Raw genomic sequence first — 16,844 nt, 5'->3', positions numbered from 1 at the left:
GACAGAGTTTTTAGCAGGACCTATTGCGACAGAACTTGAGCTGATGGTTTTGAACTGAAATAGGGGAGAGTCAGACTAGATAGAAGGAATAAGGTTTTTACAAGGGGGGGATGGAAGTTGCACTGACAGTGTGCTCTCCCCTGCTGCCCTTGCAGAGCACAGTTGGGGAGAACCGGTGGCTGCAGGCACACCTGGTGCAGTCGCTGCTCCGGCACTGCAACGCGCGCGGGGCAGCGCGGTGGGCGCGGCACTGCCGGGTGCCCCCCGAGATGCTGCCCCAGGCTGTGGCTGAGGAGCTTCAGAAGCTGCACATCCAGGACAGGTAAATCCTCTGTTTGGTGCAGATTGCTTGTCATACAAACACTGTGTATTTGCTTAAAGGTGTCTGCTGTGATGCATCCATGGGGACAGAGGTTTGCAGAGACTTCCTCCATATACTTGGATCCCATTGTGGCCCTGCACACACTGCATTTGATTGTCATAAGCCTGGAAATGTCTGTGAAAGGGGCATTTTAAACTCATCCTGAGTACACAGAAGCTCTGTGAGATTACTTCATGCTACTGAGGGCTCTTACACTTCTTCTGCCAGATCAACAGTGCAAATATTCATCAATTTTACTGAGGTGATTGCAGATCTGTCAAAGTTTTACTAGTTATTATTTTTTAATGCTGGTGATTTTGGGAAGGTCTCACAGATGGGCTTGAACTGTTCATGTTCAGGGATCCTGGTTTTGTGGATCTGCTCTTTCTCCTTGTGCATATCTGCACTTGTTCAAGCGCTGTGTCACCTCAGGAAATACAACACAGATGTAATCACCCTGAACACACTTCTCCAGAGGATCCTCAGCTTTTTTGGAGCACATGAAACTCTTGTCTGTCTTGGACATGCTCCTGCCTTGATCCAAAGCACTGCCAGAGCTGCCCTCCTCCTCCTCCCTCCTGAAACCACAGCAGCCACCAGTTGGGAGCCAGGAGGTTTTTCCATGAGGGATAAGCCCTCAAAACACAAAGGGGTGATTGCAGATATGTGGCTGAGCCACAGACTGTGCATCCAGAGATAAAACCCATCACTGCACCTCTGTGCTGTGGGAATGCTGTGCTGTGGAGGAAAGGCAGGTGAGGGTGCGCTTGCCCTGCGTGAGGAGCTGGGATGGATTAATGAAGCCCTTTGTACTGCAGTTTACTCATCCAGTCATGATACCTGCTGTGGTAGCTGCTATAAAGTCGGCAGAGCCATGAAACCCCATAAAACAGTCTGGCTGCCCAGTCTGTTGAGTAACACAGCCACAGGTTCCCAGAGGGAGCTCACACTGCACACAACAAGGTGGCACCAGCATATAAATGACATCTTCTGTCTCTGGTCACACCACACGCGGCTCCTGAGCTTTGCAGGTGAGAATATTCCAGGAGACCTGAGGCTGCACACCTTCATTAAATATTTTACACAAATATTGACTTCCTCTTGCACACAAACCCACAGGAAAGAGTGTTTGTGCAGGGAGAGCTGCTCTGCTGCAAAACTGGGCACACAGCCTCCCAAACATAGGTTTCCCAAACATTAGTTTCCCAAATAATGAACCATTTCAAGTCTCTATGGGAAAAAGACTAACTGGAAATGTGTGATCTGTCCAAGGGAGCTGGATCTTTTTGATTAGTTTCTTTTCTCTGAGAAAGAGCTGAGTGTCATGGGGAAAAAGAGGATCAGGGTAAAATAAGGGGAGTAAAACTTGACCCTCTTGTTCCAGTCCGGGATTTCCTCCTGGTTTTCCATGGCTTCAAACTGTTGCATCTGATTCTGTGCAGGGTAGAAGAGGTTACAAAAGCAGATAATTATGAGGTCAGTAAGAAGAAGGACTATTACCAGCTTCCTATTCCACGGGAAAATATTCACTTTCTGCAGACATGGGAGGAGACACTGCGGTGCTGGGAGAAGGTGCTGCAGGTGAGTGTTACCTGGGATTGGCCTGGCAGGGTCATGGAGCTGGAACTACATGCCAGGCTGAGACACAGAGCTGGATGTGGCCACTGCCATCCACTGCCTACCTCCCCAAGCCAGGAACAGCTGCTCCTTTAGGTTGGTCTGGTTTGGGGAAGGTGTTGGGAATTGTACCAGGGAAGGTTCCCGTGGGTGACACAGGTGCTATGAGAGTTCCCTGTGTCTGTGGCAGTTTGCACAAAGAGCTGCAGGTGCTGGGGAGGAAATGTTCATGTCCTGGACAGATTCTGCAGGCTCCTCTCAAGCACAGGCAGGCTCTGGGTGCAGGAAGTGTCTGTGTTGCAGCCTGGGCAGGTCGTTGGTGTGGACATGGAGTGGAAGCCTTCCTTTGGCATGGTGGGGAAGCCCCGTGTTGCCCTCCTGCAACTTGCACTGAAGGATGAGGTGTTCCTGTTGGACCTGCCACGGCTCCTCGAGCAAGCTGAGGCTGAGGGGGAAAAGGAGAAGCTTCCCCATTTCATCCAGATGCTCTATTCAGATGCAGCCATCATTAAACTAGGTAACACCCCTCTCTCTTCCCCACCTCGGGACTTCACACCTCCTGTTTTGTCATCTTTGTCATTCCTAGATCCTCTTGGTGTTGTCATTCCCTAAATCCACTTGCCATGGAACCAGCTTTTGTAGCCCTGAGTGTTCAGGCACTTCCAGGCCAGGAAACAGTGACTGGTGTAACTGGGAGTGATAGAGATACAGGATCACAGAATCACAGAATATCCTGAGCTGGAAGGGACCCACAGGGATCCCCCAGCCCAGCCCCTGTCCCTGCTCAGCCCCCCCAGCAGCCCCAGCCTGGGCACCCCTGGCAGCGCTGCCCAAAGGCTCCTGGAGCTCTGGCAGCCTCGGGGCCGTGCCCATTCCCTGGGCAGCCTGGGCAGTGCCAGCACCCTCTGGGGGCAGAGCCTTGCCCTGAGCTCCAGCCTGAGCTGCCCTGACACAGGTCCATGCCATTGTATGTCCCCATCTCACGTCAGATCCAGGATTCCTGATATAACTTGCACTTTCAGACTTGGGATTGTGCTAGCTCTGTACTAATCCCCAGCTGACACCCAACCTTCAGTGGTTCAGGTAATTCTGGTGGGCAGAGCTGTCTGGATGTGCTGTCCCAGAGTTGCTGTGCTGGACACCAAAGATCTCTGAACTACCATACATGGTTTTTGGAAGCTTTTATCAGGAGCTGCTAAACCTGGATTTCAAAGGCAAATTCATAAATACATTTCCCAGATTTTAAGTAAGTTGATCTTAAACTCAGCATTTTTCATGCACCTCTCTTTTCCCTTGATATGCAGGAGTGTCTCTTGGGAACAGAAGAGACAGGACCCAGTCTTGCTCCCTGTTTGAACAGTCTTCCCACCAATGCTTATAAATATTTTGTCAGCATTTTGATTCTGAACTAGAAGAAGCTGCAGTGCATTAAGCATGATTTGAGTTTTCCTACCTGTGTGATTTGGGCTTCTTTTGTCTTCAGGTTATGGGATGTCTGGAGACCTCAGCAGCCTTGCAGCCACATGTTCTGCTCTGAAAGACACAGAGAAGCAAATGCAAGGTGTGGTGGATCTTCTTGCAGTGGACAAACAAGTAAGGATAAACACATGGAGATGTGGGAAGTGGTGTCTCCTGCATGTGCTGGTGGATAACTGTCCTGAATCCACAGCACTGTCTGTTTGCATCCTGGATTGGCAGGGAGATGGCTGCATGAGTAGAGAGACCATTTCCTCCAGATGGTTTGAGGTGTTGGGATTCTGTAAAGGAAGACAGAAGTATTTGGTTTTCATCAACTAAAATGTTAAAGCTTATAGTACTGACAGCTTTTTCATAACCTTTATAGAAGCTGTGAAAAGCTCTTGGAGACTGAGCTCCTTTCAGCCAGGACACGGTTTCTCAGCACAAGTTATACTTAGGTAGAGGAAGTTCTTGTAGAAATTCTGCTACTCCAAGGCCATGAATTATTGAAGCAGATATGGTGGAGTTAATGATTTGTACAGAACTCTGATGTTCCTAGGAGGGCTGCTGGTGGGTTCAGCACAGGAATTTCTGGTCAGCTGAAGCACAGCTGTCCCTGAATTTGCACACAGGAGCTTTCAGCAGTCCACGAAAATGTTCCGTACAACCATTTTAATGGGTAAAATGTAAGAGAGTTTTTGAGGTTGTGGGTTGAGGTGAAGCAGATCTTTGGGATTGATAGCTTAACCTGGGAAGTGCTGCATGGCTGACATAGCTGCCAGCAGGCATTGCCTCAGTTTAAGCTGGGAAATGGCAGGGAAATGGCAGCTGCAGAGAGGGCTGCTGCCCAGGGTGTCACAGGAATGCCTTTTCCCACTGGGACTAGGAGGAGAAAGGTGCTGAACTGCCCCTGCTGTCCTTTATTGCATGGATGCCCAGCAGCCCCCTGCATGGTGAGCACCCTGCAGACCCCTAAGGAGCCTCTGCTGCAGGGCTGTACAAGAATGCCCTTTTCCCCCTTTCTTGGCTGAGGAAGAGATTTCTCTCCAGCAAGTGTGTTTGTTAAAGAAATAATCCAATGCCATGTTTATCTCGTGCCATCCCAAGGGCTGGGGTTCAATATGCCGGGCACGAGGTGGATGTCATGGGGCTGTGCCTGGCCCCAGCAGCTGGAGCAGGAGGTGTTTGGGAGCTGCTTCCTAACCAGGTGGTTTGTATCTTTGTGTTTCCATCAGCTGCAGTGGGGGAAGGACGGCCGGAAGGTCGATGGACTGTCCCTGGAGCACAGCCACGAGGAGAGAGGGGTCAGGCAGCCGGAGAGGGGACTGAGCCTCCTGGTGCAGCACGTGCTGGGGAAGCCTCTGGATAAAACAGAGCAGCTCTCAAACTGGGAGAAGAGGCCACTCCGGGAGGAGCAGATCCTCTATGCAGGTCTGGCCCTGGCTGGGTGCTGCAGGTGCCCAGGCCAGGCTGTGTTTGGCTGCTCTGTCCCCAGGAAAGTCTTTAAGTAGCAGAGGGAGAAAATGGCTTTGCAGATTAGTTCCTGTTCAAAGGAGTCAGCACATGTTTTGTTTGTCCTTTTGAGGACATGACTTTAATGGTTGAAGTTTAAACTGTCCAGTGATTCATTATTTCCCTGAGGAAGGAATTCCTGTGCTTTGCAGATTTGGTCTGATGAAACATCACCTCAGTGGAAACTCCTCTCAATAACTGTAAGGAGGAAAGTCCACTTCCTTCTGCCTCATTTCACTGCCTTCCTGGGAAACAAATGCCGTGTTCATTTGTCACAGTGAGGTGCTTGTTAGAGCCGGGTTTGAAATGGGCAGATGTGTCAGAAACTGCAGCACAGACTCAGGGCTATGGAGGGACCCATAGAGTTTATTGCTGATTAGCCCAGAGTCAGAAGTCTGGGTCTAAACCTTTTCCTGGTGCATCAAAGGACAGTCTGCTGATGCAAACTAGCCCTTTGTTAAATTCGACTATCCTTGAAGCTGACACAGTTCTCACAAAAGTTAATCACTGGGACTTGTCAGACTGGCTGGGAGAGTTCTCCTGTTGCTGTTGCAGGGAGCAGCAGCACAGGGCACTGAGTGTGGGCAGGTGATTGCAAACAGCTCGGGCAGTACCTGCTCAGATATTGCATCTCCTGGGGAAGCTCCCTTCCTGTCAAGAGGAGTGATAAGGAGCTGTGGGCAGGCTTGGGGACAATGGTGAGGAATGGGGGCTGGCTGGAGCTACCTGGTGGTGGTTGGAAGAGCCACACTGCAGTTTACACTGGGCTATTGGGTTAGAGTGGAGATGGCAGAGCCTGTCTTTAGGAGCTCCTGACTCCCTGTGACTGTGGGTTCAGCTGTGATGCTCAGTGAGTCAGTCCTGGAGCTTGAGGGTATGACCTGAGGGAGTTGCAGCTTCACAGTTGTTCACAGTGGCTTTTACAAAGGTGGGGGCTCTTCCTTGCCTTAGGAAAGCCTCTGGTTTACTTTTGAATGAGCCTCATCTGAGCTGAGGCTCACATTCTCTTCCCTGCAGCCTCTGATGCCTACTGCTTGCTGGAGATCTATGAGAGGCTCTGCAAGGACCCTGAGAGCTTCGGTCTGAGTTCAGACCTGACAGAGAGTCTGGTGGGAAAACAGAGCAAAAAACCCAGGGCAAAGAAGCAGCTGAATAAACAAGAAGCACCATCACCTTCTGGACAGGTTTGTAAACATCTTCAAAGAGCTGCTTGTTGCTCAAGACCCCTGCAAATCACACGCTGCTGCTCTCAGTCACACCATTCACTGGGCACGGCTGTTCTCAAGACTCTTGCAGCAAACATCCTCCCTACCCCTCCCTCCCAGGACACTCTGCTCTCTCCTTGGCCTGCCTGGGCCTAGCTTTCCCTGCTCTTTGAGGTTCACTTTCTTTGCACAGTGTGGGTGCAGATCTTTGTGCTAAGCCCAGTGAGCCTTGCTCGTGGAAATTCTCCTTCCACATTTTGGGTTTGGATTCTGTGGCCAAGGTTTCAAAACTCTTACTTCCTTACTTTTTCATTTTTACTGAGCTTCCACACCTTGCTTTCACATTGGGAATGTCTGGAGTAGAAGTCTGCAAAGTTAAAAGCAAATGATCCATCAAAAATGCCTTTCTGCTGAAGGTTTGTCTCTGCCTCCCTGCCCACCACCACATTCCATGAGAGGCCTCTCCCAGAAGTTTGTCCTGTGGCAGAGCCTTAATACTTCACCAGAGCTGTGCAACTCTGCTTAAGTATCTTGAAATGGGACTGGTGCCTGTCAGGAATAACGTTTTACATTTTAAATGGAACCATTCAGTGGTTTGTACACCTTTGGAAACCCTGGCACAAATCCCATTTTGTCATTGCCTGAGAAGACCCACCATGTGTATCTGTGTATCCTGAGGAGCCCCAGGTGTGTGTGGAGCTTCTGAAGTCAGTGCCCTTTCCGTGGCTGGGCTGAGATGCTGCTGGGTGTGTCCACCTGTGTGTAAATGTGCAGTATCCCTTGGCCTTCAGCAGGCAGGAGAACACAGAGCTGCTCCCTGAGCATTGCATTTATGGGAATGTTGTGTGTTACAGCAGAGCTGGGTGGCTGCTGCAGAGGTGGGAAAAGTGAGCACTCCAGGCTTCAGTCACCTTGGAAACCCGCAGGTCATCTTTGTGCTCTGTACAGTCAGATCCATCAGCTAGAGGCAGTTGGTAAAACCTGGACTGGGATGCCAAGAAAAGCAGACTTGTCCTGACTGCATCCAGCAGGACTCTAAGCTCTCTTTCCCAGTGTTTCCTTGTCTGAAGTGGGGCTAATGACTCCATTCTCCTTTATAAGCTTTTTACTCTCTGCTGGCATGAAATGTGAGAAAAAAGCTCTGTATGACAGTGCTGGCCACTGGATAAACACTGGCTGAGAGCCAGCTGCAGCTCCTGCACATCTGTTTGAACAGCAGCAGCAGCCAGGGGCAGCATGTCCAACTGCCTCAGCTTCAGGGGGCAGCTCCATTCCCTGTCACCGTGTTCTGGTGTCACAGCTGCATTGACCAGGGTCCTGCAGGAACTAGTGACAGCCCAGTCTGCCCAGTGCTGCAGAGCCCTGGCTGCAGGGACCTCTGCTGGGAACTGCAGCATCACACCAGGGTTGCTCCTGGACCTGAGCTGGTTCCCATGGAGAGCCCAGGTGGAGCTGCCTGGTGTGCCACAGCATTCCCAGCTTGGGGACAGCTCCTGCAGAGCTGATCTGCAGTGCTGGCTCCCTGCATAGCTGCTGGCAGTGTCCTTCAGTCATCCCAGCTGATTCAAGTTCCTGGAGTCAAAAGCTGGACATTGGAAGTTCCTTAATAACTTCCCTTCTCCATGAATTTAGCTATTGTACTTCTGGGAGCCTCCCAAAGCCAAAGTCCTCCCAGTGCAGGAACTCCCCCAGCAGCAGACATTTGAAATAAAACAAACAGAATGCAGGCACTGTCTATTTTTAACCTTCCAAAGATAACAGAGTTGACGTGGTTGCTTTGTCTACCTGTTTCTCCCTCTGTCTGTCCCAAATCATAGCTTTGACATGTGTTTATTAATTGCAGAATAATTTAGGGGAACAGCAGCCTTGGCTATGTTTCTGTGATTTCTTGATGATGAATGCCTGTGCAGAGCACTGGAGGCCAGGTTGGCACTTCTCCAGGGAAAGGCTGCAGGTCCCTGGATCAGGTGGCCAACTGGTCAGTGAGAGAATGACGAATGCAGAATTAGCCCCATCATGTTCTGCCCCTGCCTAGGTGGAACGTGGAAAGGATGGGAAGGAGGATCTAGAGGTGCTGCAGAGCATGGGGAGGTGGTGACACAGGTGGAAGGAGGCAGTTGGATGTGCCATGGTGGGTGAACTAACGCAGGGAGTAAAAACACAAATGTACTGGGAATCAGACTTCTGCTCCTTATGGATGTCCTGCCTTTCTCTAGGAATTCCAAGGACCCAGAATGGAGCCCTCACGTCCCCCTGCCCCTATCTCCCCCCAGGAGTTCAGTGTAGTCTGTGACAACATGCTGCAGGGCCTGGGGCGCTACCTGCGCTGCCTGGGTGTGGATGTGCGGCTGCTGGACAATGAGGATGACCACAGGAAAGCTGCTGAGGTGAGTTCACAGCTCCCATGTCCATGGGGACACGATGGGGCTCACTGGGAAGCTGCACTGGTGCTCAGGCTGCAGGAGCTGCCCCATGGGTCCCTCCTTCCATCCCTGTGCTGATTCCCAGCTCTGTGGGTCACCCTGAGCACTGGCAGCTGGAATCAGCTGGTCCCTGCAGTGGTGTGCAGCCTTGGTTCTCCACTTCCAGGAGAGAGGAGGGGAGCAGAGCCTGCTCTGATCTCACTCTCACGTGTGTCTCACTCTCGTGTGTGTCTGTTTGTGTCATTGGCAGCTGGGGCAGCTCAAGTCGTGAGAAGAACACAAGGGGAGGGTAAAGATCATAGAATCACAGAATGGTTTGCTTTGTCTTTGAAGGGGCCTTAACGATCATCTCCAACCCCCAAAGACGTGACCAAGTCATGTGTGTGCTTGCAACAAGACAAAAGTCAGTGAAAGGAGCCAGCATTCACTTAGATTTCTAATGCACTCCAGTTTGGGCTTACAGGGAAGGTACTTGTCTGCCTGGTGTCCAGTTCAGTTGGGCAGACCCATAATCCAAAGGTGGCTGTTCAATACAGAAGGGAGAATGTCCTTAATCAGTGGCCATGTAACATCCTGGCTGGCCTTGTGAGGTGACTCAAAGGTGATCAGCCACAACTTGCAGTGGTGTTTGGGAAAGGAAGAGGGGACCATGAGTATTGCTCTGGGCTCCCATTATAACTCTGCCCCTCTGCCTACTGGATGAGAGACAAATGCTGCTTCATTTCAGACACATGTCTGCCATCCCAGGAGTGCAGATCACAGAATCCCCTGAGCTGGAAAGGACTCACAGGGATCATTGAGAACATCCCCTGTCCCTGCCCAGCCCCCCCAGCAGCCCCAGCCTGGGCACCCCTGGCAGCGCTGCCCAAAGGCTCCTGGAGCTCTGGCAGCCTCGGGGCCGTGCCCATTCCCTGGGCAGCCTGGGCAGTGCCAGCACCCTCTGGGGGCAGAGCCTTGCCCTGAGCTCCAGCCTGAGCTGCCCTGACACAACTTCATGCCATTCTCTCAGGTTCTGTCCCTGGTCACAAAGAGCAGAGATCAGTGTCTGCTCCTCCTTTTCCCCTCACCAGGAAGTTGTAGCTGCAATGAGGTCTCCCCTCAGTCTCCTCCAGGCTGAACAGACCAAGTCTCAGCCACTTCTCATACAGCTTCTCCTCAAGGCCCTTCACCATCTTCGTTACCTTCCTTTGGAAACTCTCTAATGGCCTAATGTCTTTCTTACTTTGTTTGTGGTGCCCAAAACTGCCATCAGGGCTCGAGGCGAGGCCACCCCAGCCCAGAGCAGAGTGGGACAATCCCCTCCCTTGACCAGCACATGATGCCCCCAGGACACAAATGTCCCTCCTGGCTCCAGGGCTCTGCTGACTCACATTCAACTTTCTGTCAGCCAGGACTCCCAGGTTCCCTCCTGTGATGCTCTTCTCCAGCATCTCATTCCCCAGTCTGTATATCCAGAGTTGCTCCATCCCAGGTGCAGAATCTGTCACTTTCCCTTGTTGAACTTCATCTGGTTGGTGATTGCCCAGCTTTCTTATTTGTCCAGCTCTCCCAGAGGACCTCCCTGCCTTCGAGGGAGTCAAGAGAGATATTCAGGCCACACAGTGTGTGCTATCAAATGTGCATGGATCACCCAGCCTGGTGTGCAGGATGTTTCCTCTTCAGATGTCTGCTTGGCCAGAATCCGGGCCAGGCTCTAACTTCTGCAGAAATAATTAATATCTCCTCCCTGCCAGACTTGCACAAGTTATTTAAACAAACCAGTTCTCAGTGCCTCCCCCCAGAGCTCCGTCTCCACTTCTCATCCCCATCCCTTATCGTGCCATGGACAGGATGTTTGACATTGCTTTCTCTATGGTGACTGGACAAACATCCTTTCACTATCAAAAGCCCTTGGAGTGTTACTGTATTGTAGAGCCTTTGATCTGGGCTTGGATAATCAAAGATAAAAATAGACTCCTCCTACCCTGTTTGATATCTGGCTGGTCCTGATTGAATCAAAGTTGAATGTTGACCACCCTACGCCCAAAAACTTGGGAATGTTATTGCAAAGGCCAGCAGAGGGTTTGGATCCTGGTCACTGAGTACAAGACAGATGGTTTGGGTGTTGTCCCTGCAGAGTCCCAAACTGGTGTCACTAGGGACACCTAAGAGTGTACAGCATTAGTGTTTGCTCTTTAATAAAGTCTCTTCACTCAAATTATTTATAAGTCATACTACACTTCTCCTTGTGCCAAGAACTCCTGCAGCACCTGGCATTTGCTCCTTATTGTTCTCATTCCTTCTCTTTGTTAAAGTGGCTTCAAGTATTGGTGGGCAGATGGGTCCTTCACCCTCTGTTATTTGGGATCAAGTTTAAAAGCCTGAGAACTTCTTCAGCTGTACTTGGGTAGTTATGGATTTATCTTTTTTGTTTGTTTGCTTGTTTGTTTTTTGTTTTGTTTAGGCTAGCACGTGGTACAGGAAATGGTTTGGCAACCCCCATTCCCAAGGATGTGAAACCCTTGTCCTGTGTTATGCTTTGTGTTGTGTTGCTGTTATTGACTAAATATTTTATCTTGGACTTGTCATGGTGAGTTTGTCATGCCAGATCTGGAGAGGTGTGAGAGCAGGGCCTCTGGCACCACGATCCACTGGATCCCCTCTGACTGACCAGAGTTAGTGGTGGAGTTGGCAGTACTGGGTTTGTGGTTGGACTTGATGACCTGGGAGGTCTTTCCCAGCCTTAATGATTCTGTGGTTCTGTTTATGTGCTATGAGATGCTACAAGCTTGCAGTCTCTGATTTAATGATGCCATTTAATTAGGACTTGGCCGGAGAACTGACTGATTAAAGTTGCCTGTCATAAGTGCAGATACAGAAAATCTTTAAAAATGGAAAACCAGTAGAAATTCATACTAAAAATGTCTCTGGTTTAATCTATCCTCATGTGAAAGGCAAAGAACTCACAGGCTGTCCTTACAGATGCAGTGGGGGTTGTTTTATTAAGCCCTCTCACTCAATGGGGTGGCTGTGCTGTTTTTCCCATATTACCCTGCTGTCCTACCTGCTGTAGCTCCTGCACACACCTGTGTGGCCCAGCAGGTCTGCAGCTGGGGCTGGAATTAGTTCCAGATGTGCTGGACAAGCTCCTTTATCTGAGAATTTTTGCAGCCTGTGCACTGAGAGCTGGTGGGACCCACCGTGTGCTGTCCCCAGCAATCCTTGCCCAGGCTGGCCCCAGCCTGGCTCTCTGCTGTGTGCCCTCTGACAAAGGGCTGTGTGCATCCAGCCATTCCTCCCCAGGGACTGGCTCCAGCTCCAGGCAGTCCATGGGGTAAAGAATGTAGAGATTCCATCTCGGGGATGCAGCAGGTTCTGAGTGTGCAGGTGCCAGTTTTGGGTGATCCATCCTTTGCCTTTCCACTTACTCCTACAAGCAACATGTTATTTGCAATTAATACAAGTTTATTTACTTAAAATTATGCCCTGTGCCTGTTGTGTTCCTACCCAGGTCCTTCATGCCCCATCCCTGGAAAATTCCTGGTCAGGTTGGATGGAAGCTCTGAGCAGCCTGAGCCAGTTGAAGATGTCCCTGCTCACTTCAGAGCAGCTGGGACAAGATGACCTTTTCAAGATCCCTTCTAAACCAAACTATTCTATGATTCCATCTTGTCTTCTCCAAACTTCTCTTTGCAGAGAATCTTAAACCTATCTTTTGGGTTTTCCAGATAATTGGAAGGAGATGGAAAAGTGGATGCTCCTGTTTTCTCTGCAGTTTTGGAGAATCAGGCAAAGCAGTGGGATCCTTCTCACACCAACCTTACAGGATCATCCAGCAGCCTGAGTGACTACAGTAGCTTGTGCAATGTTGTACCTTGGGGGCAGAGCAAAAGGTTTTAAGAAAATTTTAATAGTCTCTTAGGTTTCTAATAAGAGACTCAGTGGAATCTCAAAGCTGCTCCAGTTGTGTTCTGGGTTGGTTTACTTTATTTTTTGAATGGACTTTGCACTTGGTCTTCAAAATCATCCTCATCTCTAAGGATAATCTGATGCTAAGGCAAACCTGGTATCTTTTGGAGTATGCTAATAACCAGAAGGCAGGTAAAACTGGCTTCCTGAGGCTCCTCTGCTGTGGAAGGTTCCCTTGCAAGGTTACACCTCCCCTCCAAAGCTCCAGGTGAACCAGCGAGTGAGGGCCAGGCTGGATGGATCTCAGGAGCCAGATAGAGCATTGTACACCCAGATCTAAATTGCCCTAGACTAATTTGGAGCCAGGTGACACAAAAGGGATTTTAATCCTGCAGTGAGCAGATCTTCACCTAATGGGGGAATCTAATCTTGGATCTTGTCTCAGCTTTGACTGGCTTTTTCCATATTTTTGATGTAGTGACATTCTCCAGGTTTGCTGGTCTTTTTAGTCTGCTGGGAAGCTAAATTCAGAGAGGGCAGATGAAGAGCTGTGTTGCTTTTAAGATCAAGACTTGGCTTTTGATGTTGGGTCAGCAGGAGGAGAAGGTCTTTCATTGGAGACCTTGATACAAATGGATCTGCACAGAGAAAACTGGGTGGATGGTTTTGGTGTGACATTTAAGGCCACGTTACAAAACCATGTGATAACTCTGTGCAATTTATACTTTTCAGGAATGCTGAAGAGAAGATTAGGGTTGCAATACTGGGAGAGCTGGACTGAGCGTGCTCAGAGCTGTTAAGCTCTTGGTTTACTGTCTCTTTTAAAAGAGCCTGGGATTACAGGGGGGGGCCCTGGGTTTGGACTGGGTTTTGTGATCTTCTTCTCTAACAGATCCTTGTCTGGGTGCTTTCCCAGCACATGTCCTGGGGCAGACACTTTCTGTGCTCTCCCTTTTGGTCTGGCCGGGGCCTTGCTGGCCCGGGCTCAGGATCACTGCAAGGGAAACACAGCTTTTCCTGTGCTGCAGTTTGGCTCTCCAAGGACATGTGGCATTGCCCAACATGTGTCTTGCACAGACTTGGCAAAGTTTAACTTACAAATGCACAGCCTTGTGTTGCTGTTTTTTGGAACCTCCTTTGGCCTTGGTTCAGGACGCTTTAGATTGTCACGAATCATCCTGCTGCTGGTGCTGGCTTGGAAACAAAGGGTCTCTCTCTGCCCTCTCTCCTCAGTCGTTGCCCTTGCAGGTCTCTCTGACAGTAATTTGTGTGGGTTCATTCATTTCTGCAGGATGGAAGTTGGCTGAACAGACAGACACGTTAAGGGATAATCAGTAATACCAACAGATTAGGGAGTGCTTTCTATCCAGAAGGCCTGAGCCTTTTCCAGAGGAAGTTGATATTATCTTTGTAATAGATTGTGAAACTGAGGCCAATGCCCTCTCTGAAGCACTTGGGCTAGAGCACAGGTCCCTGACACCCATGCCAAAATGCTGCCCTGGGTGTTCTTTTCCTCTCATTTGCATCCCTGACCACACATCCTCCCCATGGTCCCAGTGCTGCCTTCCCTTGTTGCTTTTGCAGAAAAAGAAGGAATTGTGCCCTTTTCTCCAGCACATACCCTCTGTGATCTCAGTCAGATGTGTGCTATCACATGGCTTTTCTGGCTCTGTGTGCTTCTCCCAGTCGTTGTTCCAGAGGCAGAAAAACATGTTGGAAGAGTTATTGCTTTTCTCCTTTTTATTTGATGTTCTTTGCCTGTCTCTGCAGAGCCATTTAGATAAGGGGATTTATCAAGCTTGAACTAATTAACCCTGGATGCAGAAAGTCAGAATGGAGTGTTCCAGCTGTGAAATCCTCAGACTTACCCTGAAGCAAACATGGGTCTGGAGAAATTTCACATCCCTTTTCCCTTGCTGGCAAATCCCTGTGGTGACCTTTTGCTGTTGCCTTGCCAGACCTCCCTCACTACTGTGCCCCAAGGGTGCTGTGGTGGCTGCTCAGCAGCAGGACTGCATGGGGTGTCTGTGCTGCCCCTTCAAGGCTCCTGTTCTTAGAGGTTTTTTTCCTTTATTGAGCGAGAGAGGGTTGATTTTGAAAGAAATCCAGTAATTTTGCCGGTAGAAAGATGTTTTAGAAGTTGTTGCCAATCACTTTCTCAGTGCAGAATTTTCAGCCAAAGAGTGAGTTCACAACTAAAGGAGGGAAGCAGATACGTGAAAGCTCAGGAAGAGGAAAAAAGGGAAAAAACAAGTTGTTTAACAGGTTGCCTGCACAGGGCCTTCAGAGCCTTCTCCCCTTGTTTCCTGTTGCCATAGGTTCAGTGAGTCTTAAGAGAATGACTACCCAAGACAGAGCTTAAAAGTTGTGCTTGGTTTGTCTGGTGTTCCCTGGCTGTGCTCGCTGGTGTCTCTCTGGGAAGTGCAGCAGGACTCTGATCCCAAATGTGTCTTCCTGCCAAGGGTAGAGAGGGATCCAGACAGAGCTGCTGCACTCTGAACCAGATGAGAGACCTCCATGACACACATCTGGAGTCAGTGAAAAACATGAGGCCTTCTAACAGAATCCAAGCCAGAGAAGAGACATAACCTTGTGCCTACTTCAAAGCACTGATCTCTTGTCAGCAGGATCAGAGCTGAGTCCTGGTTCACATGGGAATCCTTGTGAATCCTCCTATTGCTGCAGCCCTGAGTCTGTCCCTCCTGCAGGAGGGTGGGGGGTGCCAGGGAGGGCGTCACTCAGTCGTGTGGAGGAAGGTCAGTCCCACCTCACCCTCGCAGCTCCAGAGTCGGTGCCTCCCCCTGGCAGCGCCCCCTGTGCGTGTCCCCGAGCCCGGGGAAGGTCAGCAGGGCACCGATGGCTCCCTGGGGACTCAGCACACACCTTCCACTTGAAGGACTCTGACAAAAGCCCGGGATTCCAAGTGGGGAGGTGATAAACTCTTTGGGAGATGTTTCCTGCAGCCTGGAAAGGTGCAGAATTCCTGTGTGTTGGGTTGCCAGGACAATAACACCCTCCTTCTCTAAGGAGCAGTTTTGTTAAAGGTATGAAGTTTGCAGACACATTTCACGGTACATTTTTTTTCTAGAATTACCTGCTTAGGTTTTTTTTCCTTTTCTCCCTGTGCAGTAGAACTGTTTCCTTCTTTGTGACCCAGACTGGGGAAATAGAAATAATCTGGGTTAAGCGAAAAAATTAAAAGGTTGTTTTTGTACAGAATCGTTTCAAGGTGGAATGGTTCCCTGGGCCAGCAGCTTGCTCCACCACATGGCAGATGAGGCAGGGATTGGCAGGAAAGGGACAAGGGGTGAGCCATACCTTGGAGCTGCTGTTGCTGTCAGGAACTCTTGGCCAGGTGTGGACTGACAGTGAGAGAAACACTCAATATCTCCAGTTCACCTCCTCTCTTCTGTGACTGCAAGTAAAGCCTGGACTCAGTGTAACTTCAGCCCCTGCTCATTTGGATTTTTACTGTTTTTTCCAGATTGCCCGACAGGAAGGAAGAGTCATTTTGACCTCTGGACTCCCATATCAGACTGTGAGTGTTCCAAGCTGCTGGTGTGTTTCTGGCACTGATCATTGCATGGTCTGGGGTGTGCAGGGGAGACAAGAGGAAAAGTCAGATGTGAATGCAACAGCTGGCTTGGATTTTTCATGTTTTCTCCACTAAAAGCTACATTTAGGGTCTTCAGAGGTTTGCTTTTCTCAACCACCAAGGCTTGGGGCAAAATGTTTTTTTATACTTATATTCAGTCCTGCATTGGTGGGGAGAGCAATTGCTCTCCATTGGGGGTGGAAGTCAAGCCAAACAATCCAGAGCAGTGTGTTTCTGTCTGGCTTCACTGGCAGGTGAAAGGCAGCTCAATTTCTGTGCTTTTTATCCCAGAGATTCTTGTTTGCTGGCTGGCTCCGCACTGAGAGAGTTTCAGCCCTCAGGGACATTTCCTCAGGCTTGGAAGGGGGAGATTGGAAGGCCCCAAGCATGGGTCTGGTGGAAGCTGGAGAGGTTTCGTGTTGCTACACAGAAAAGGCAAAGCAAAGGCCAACCTTGCCCTCAGCACCAGCTGTTCAGAGCTGTTCACAGACATGCTTCAAAATGCAGTGCTGAGCCTGCCAAGTCAATGCTTAGACAGTTGTGATGTCCTGTTGCAGGTCCTTTGCAATTTTTTAGTGCCTAAAAATCCATTTAGAAGAGTGAAAATGTTCTGCATGAGCCAGAGTTCTGTTCACATGAGCCAGGGTGCAGGATTTCTTTGTCACAAACTGTCAGCATAAAATCTCCCAGCTACTCAGGCAGGCAGTCAGAATATTTGCAGAGTAGGGGTTGCTGATTTCCTGTGGAAAATCAGAGTGTGGAATAAAACTCCTCCCCATAATGAG

The 16,844-nt window shown here is 49.8% G+C and overlaps 1 protein-coding gene across 9 annotated transcripts in view; it reads left to right on the top strand.

The window, feature by feature from the left end:
- Nucleotides 1-16,844, top strand: part of EXD3 (exonuclease 3'-5' domain containing 3) — a 250,109-nt gene that overhangs the window by 116,737 nt on the left and 116,528 nt on the right. For all 9 annotated transcript variants that reach the window (XM_074556339.1, XM_026796356.2, XM_074556342.1 and 6 more), the window contains 8 exons: nt 156-322; nt 1,804-1,942; nt 2,282-2,495; nt 3,462-3,571; nt 4,672-4,867; nt 5,966-6,132; nt 8,370-8,540; nt 15,949-16,002. In XM_074556339.1, coding sequence (XP_074412440.1) covers nt 156-322; nt 1,804-1,942; nt 2,282-2,495; nt 3,462-3,571; nt 4,672-4,867; nt 5,966-6,132; nt 8,370-8,540; nt 15,949-16,002 — 1,218 coding nt within the window. The remainder of the gene's footprint in view (nt 1-155; nt 323-1,803; nt 1,943-2,281; nt 2,496-3,461; nt 3,572-4,671; nt 4,868-5,965; nt 6,133-8,369; nt 8,541-15,948; nt 16,003-16,844) is intronic.

Source organism: Zonotrichia albicollis, chromosome 21, assembly GCF_047830755.1.
Source record: "Zonotrichia albicollis isolate bZonAlb1 chromosome 21, bZonAlb1.hap1, whole genome shotgun sequence".
Lineage (NCBI taxonomy): Eukaryota > Metazoa > Chordata > Aves > Passeriformes > Passerellidae > Zonotrichia > Zonotrichia albicollis.
This window is presented reverse-complemented; position numbering and strand designations above follow the sequence as displayed.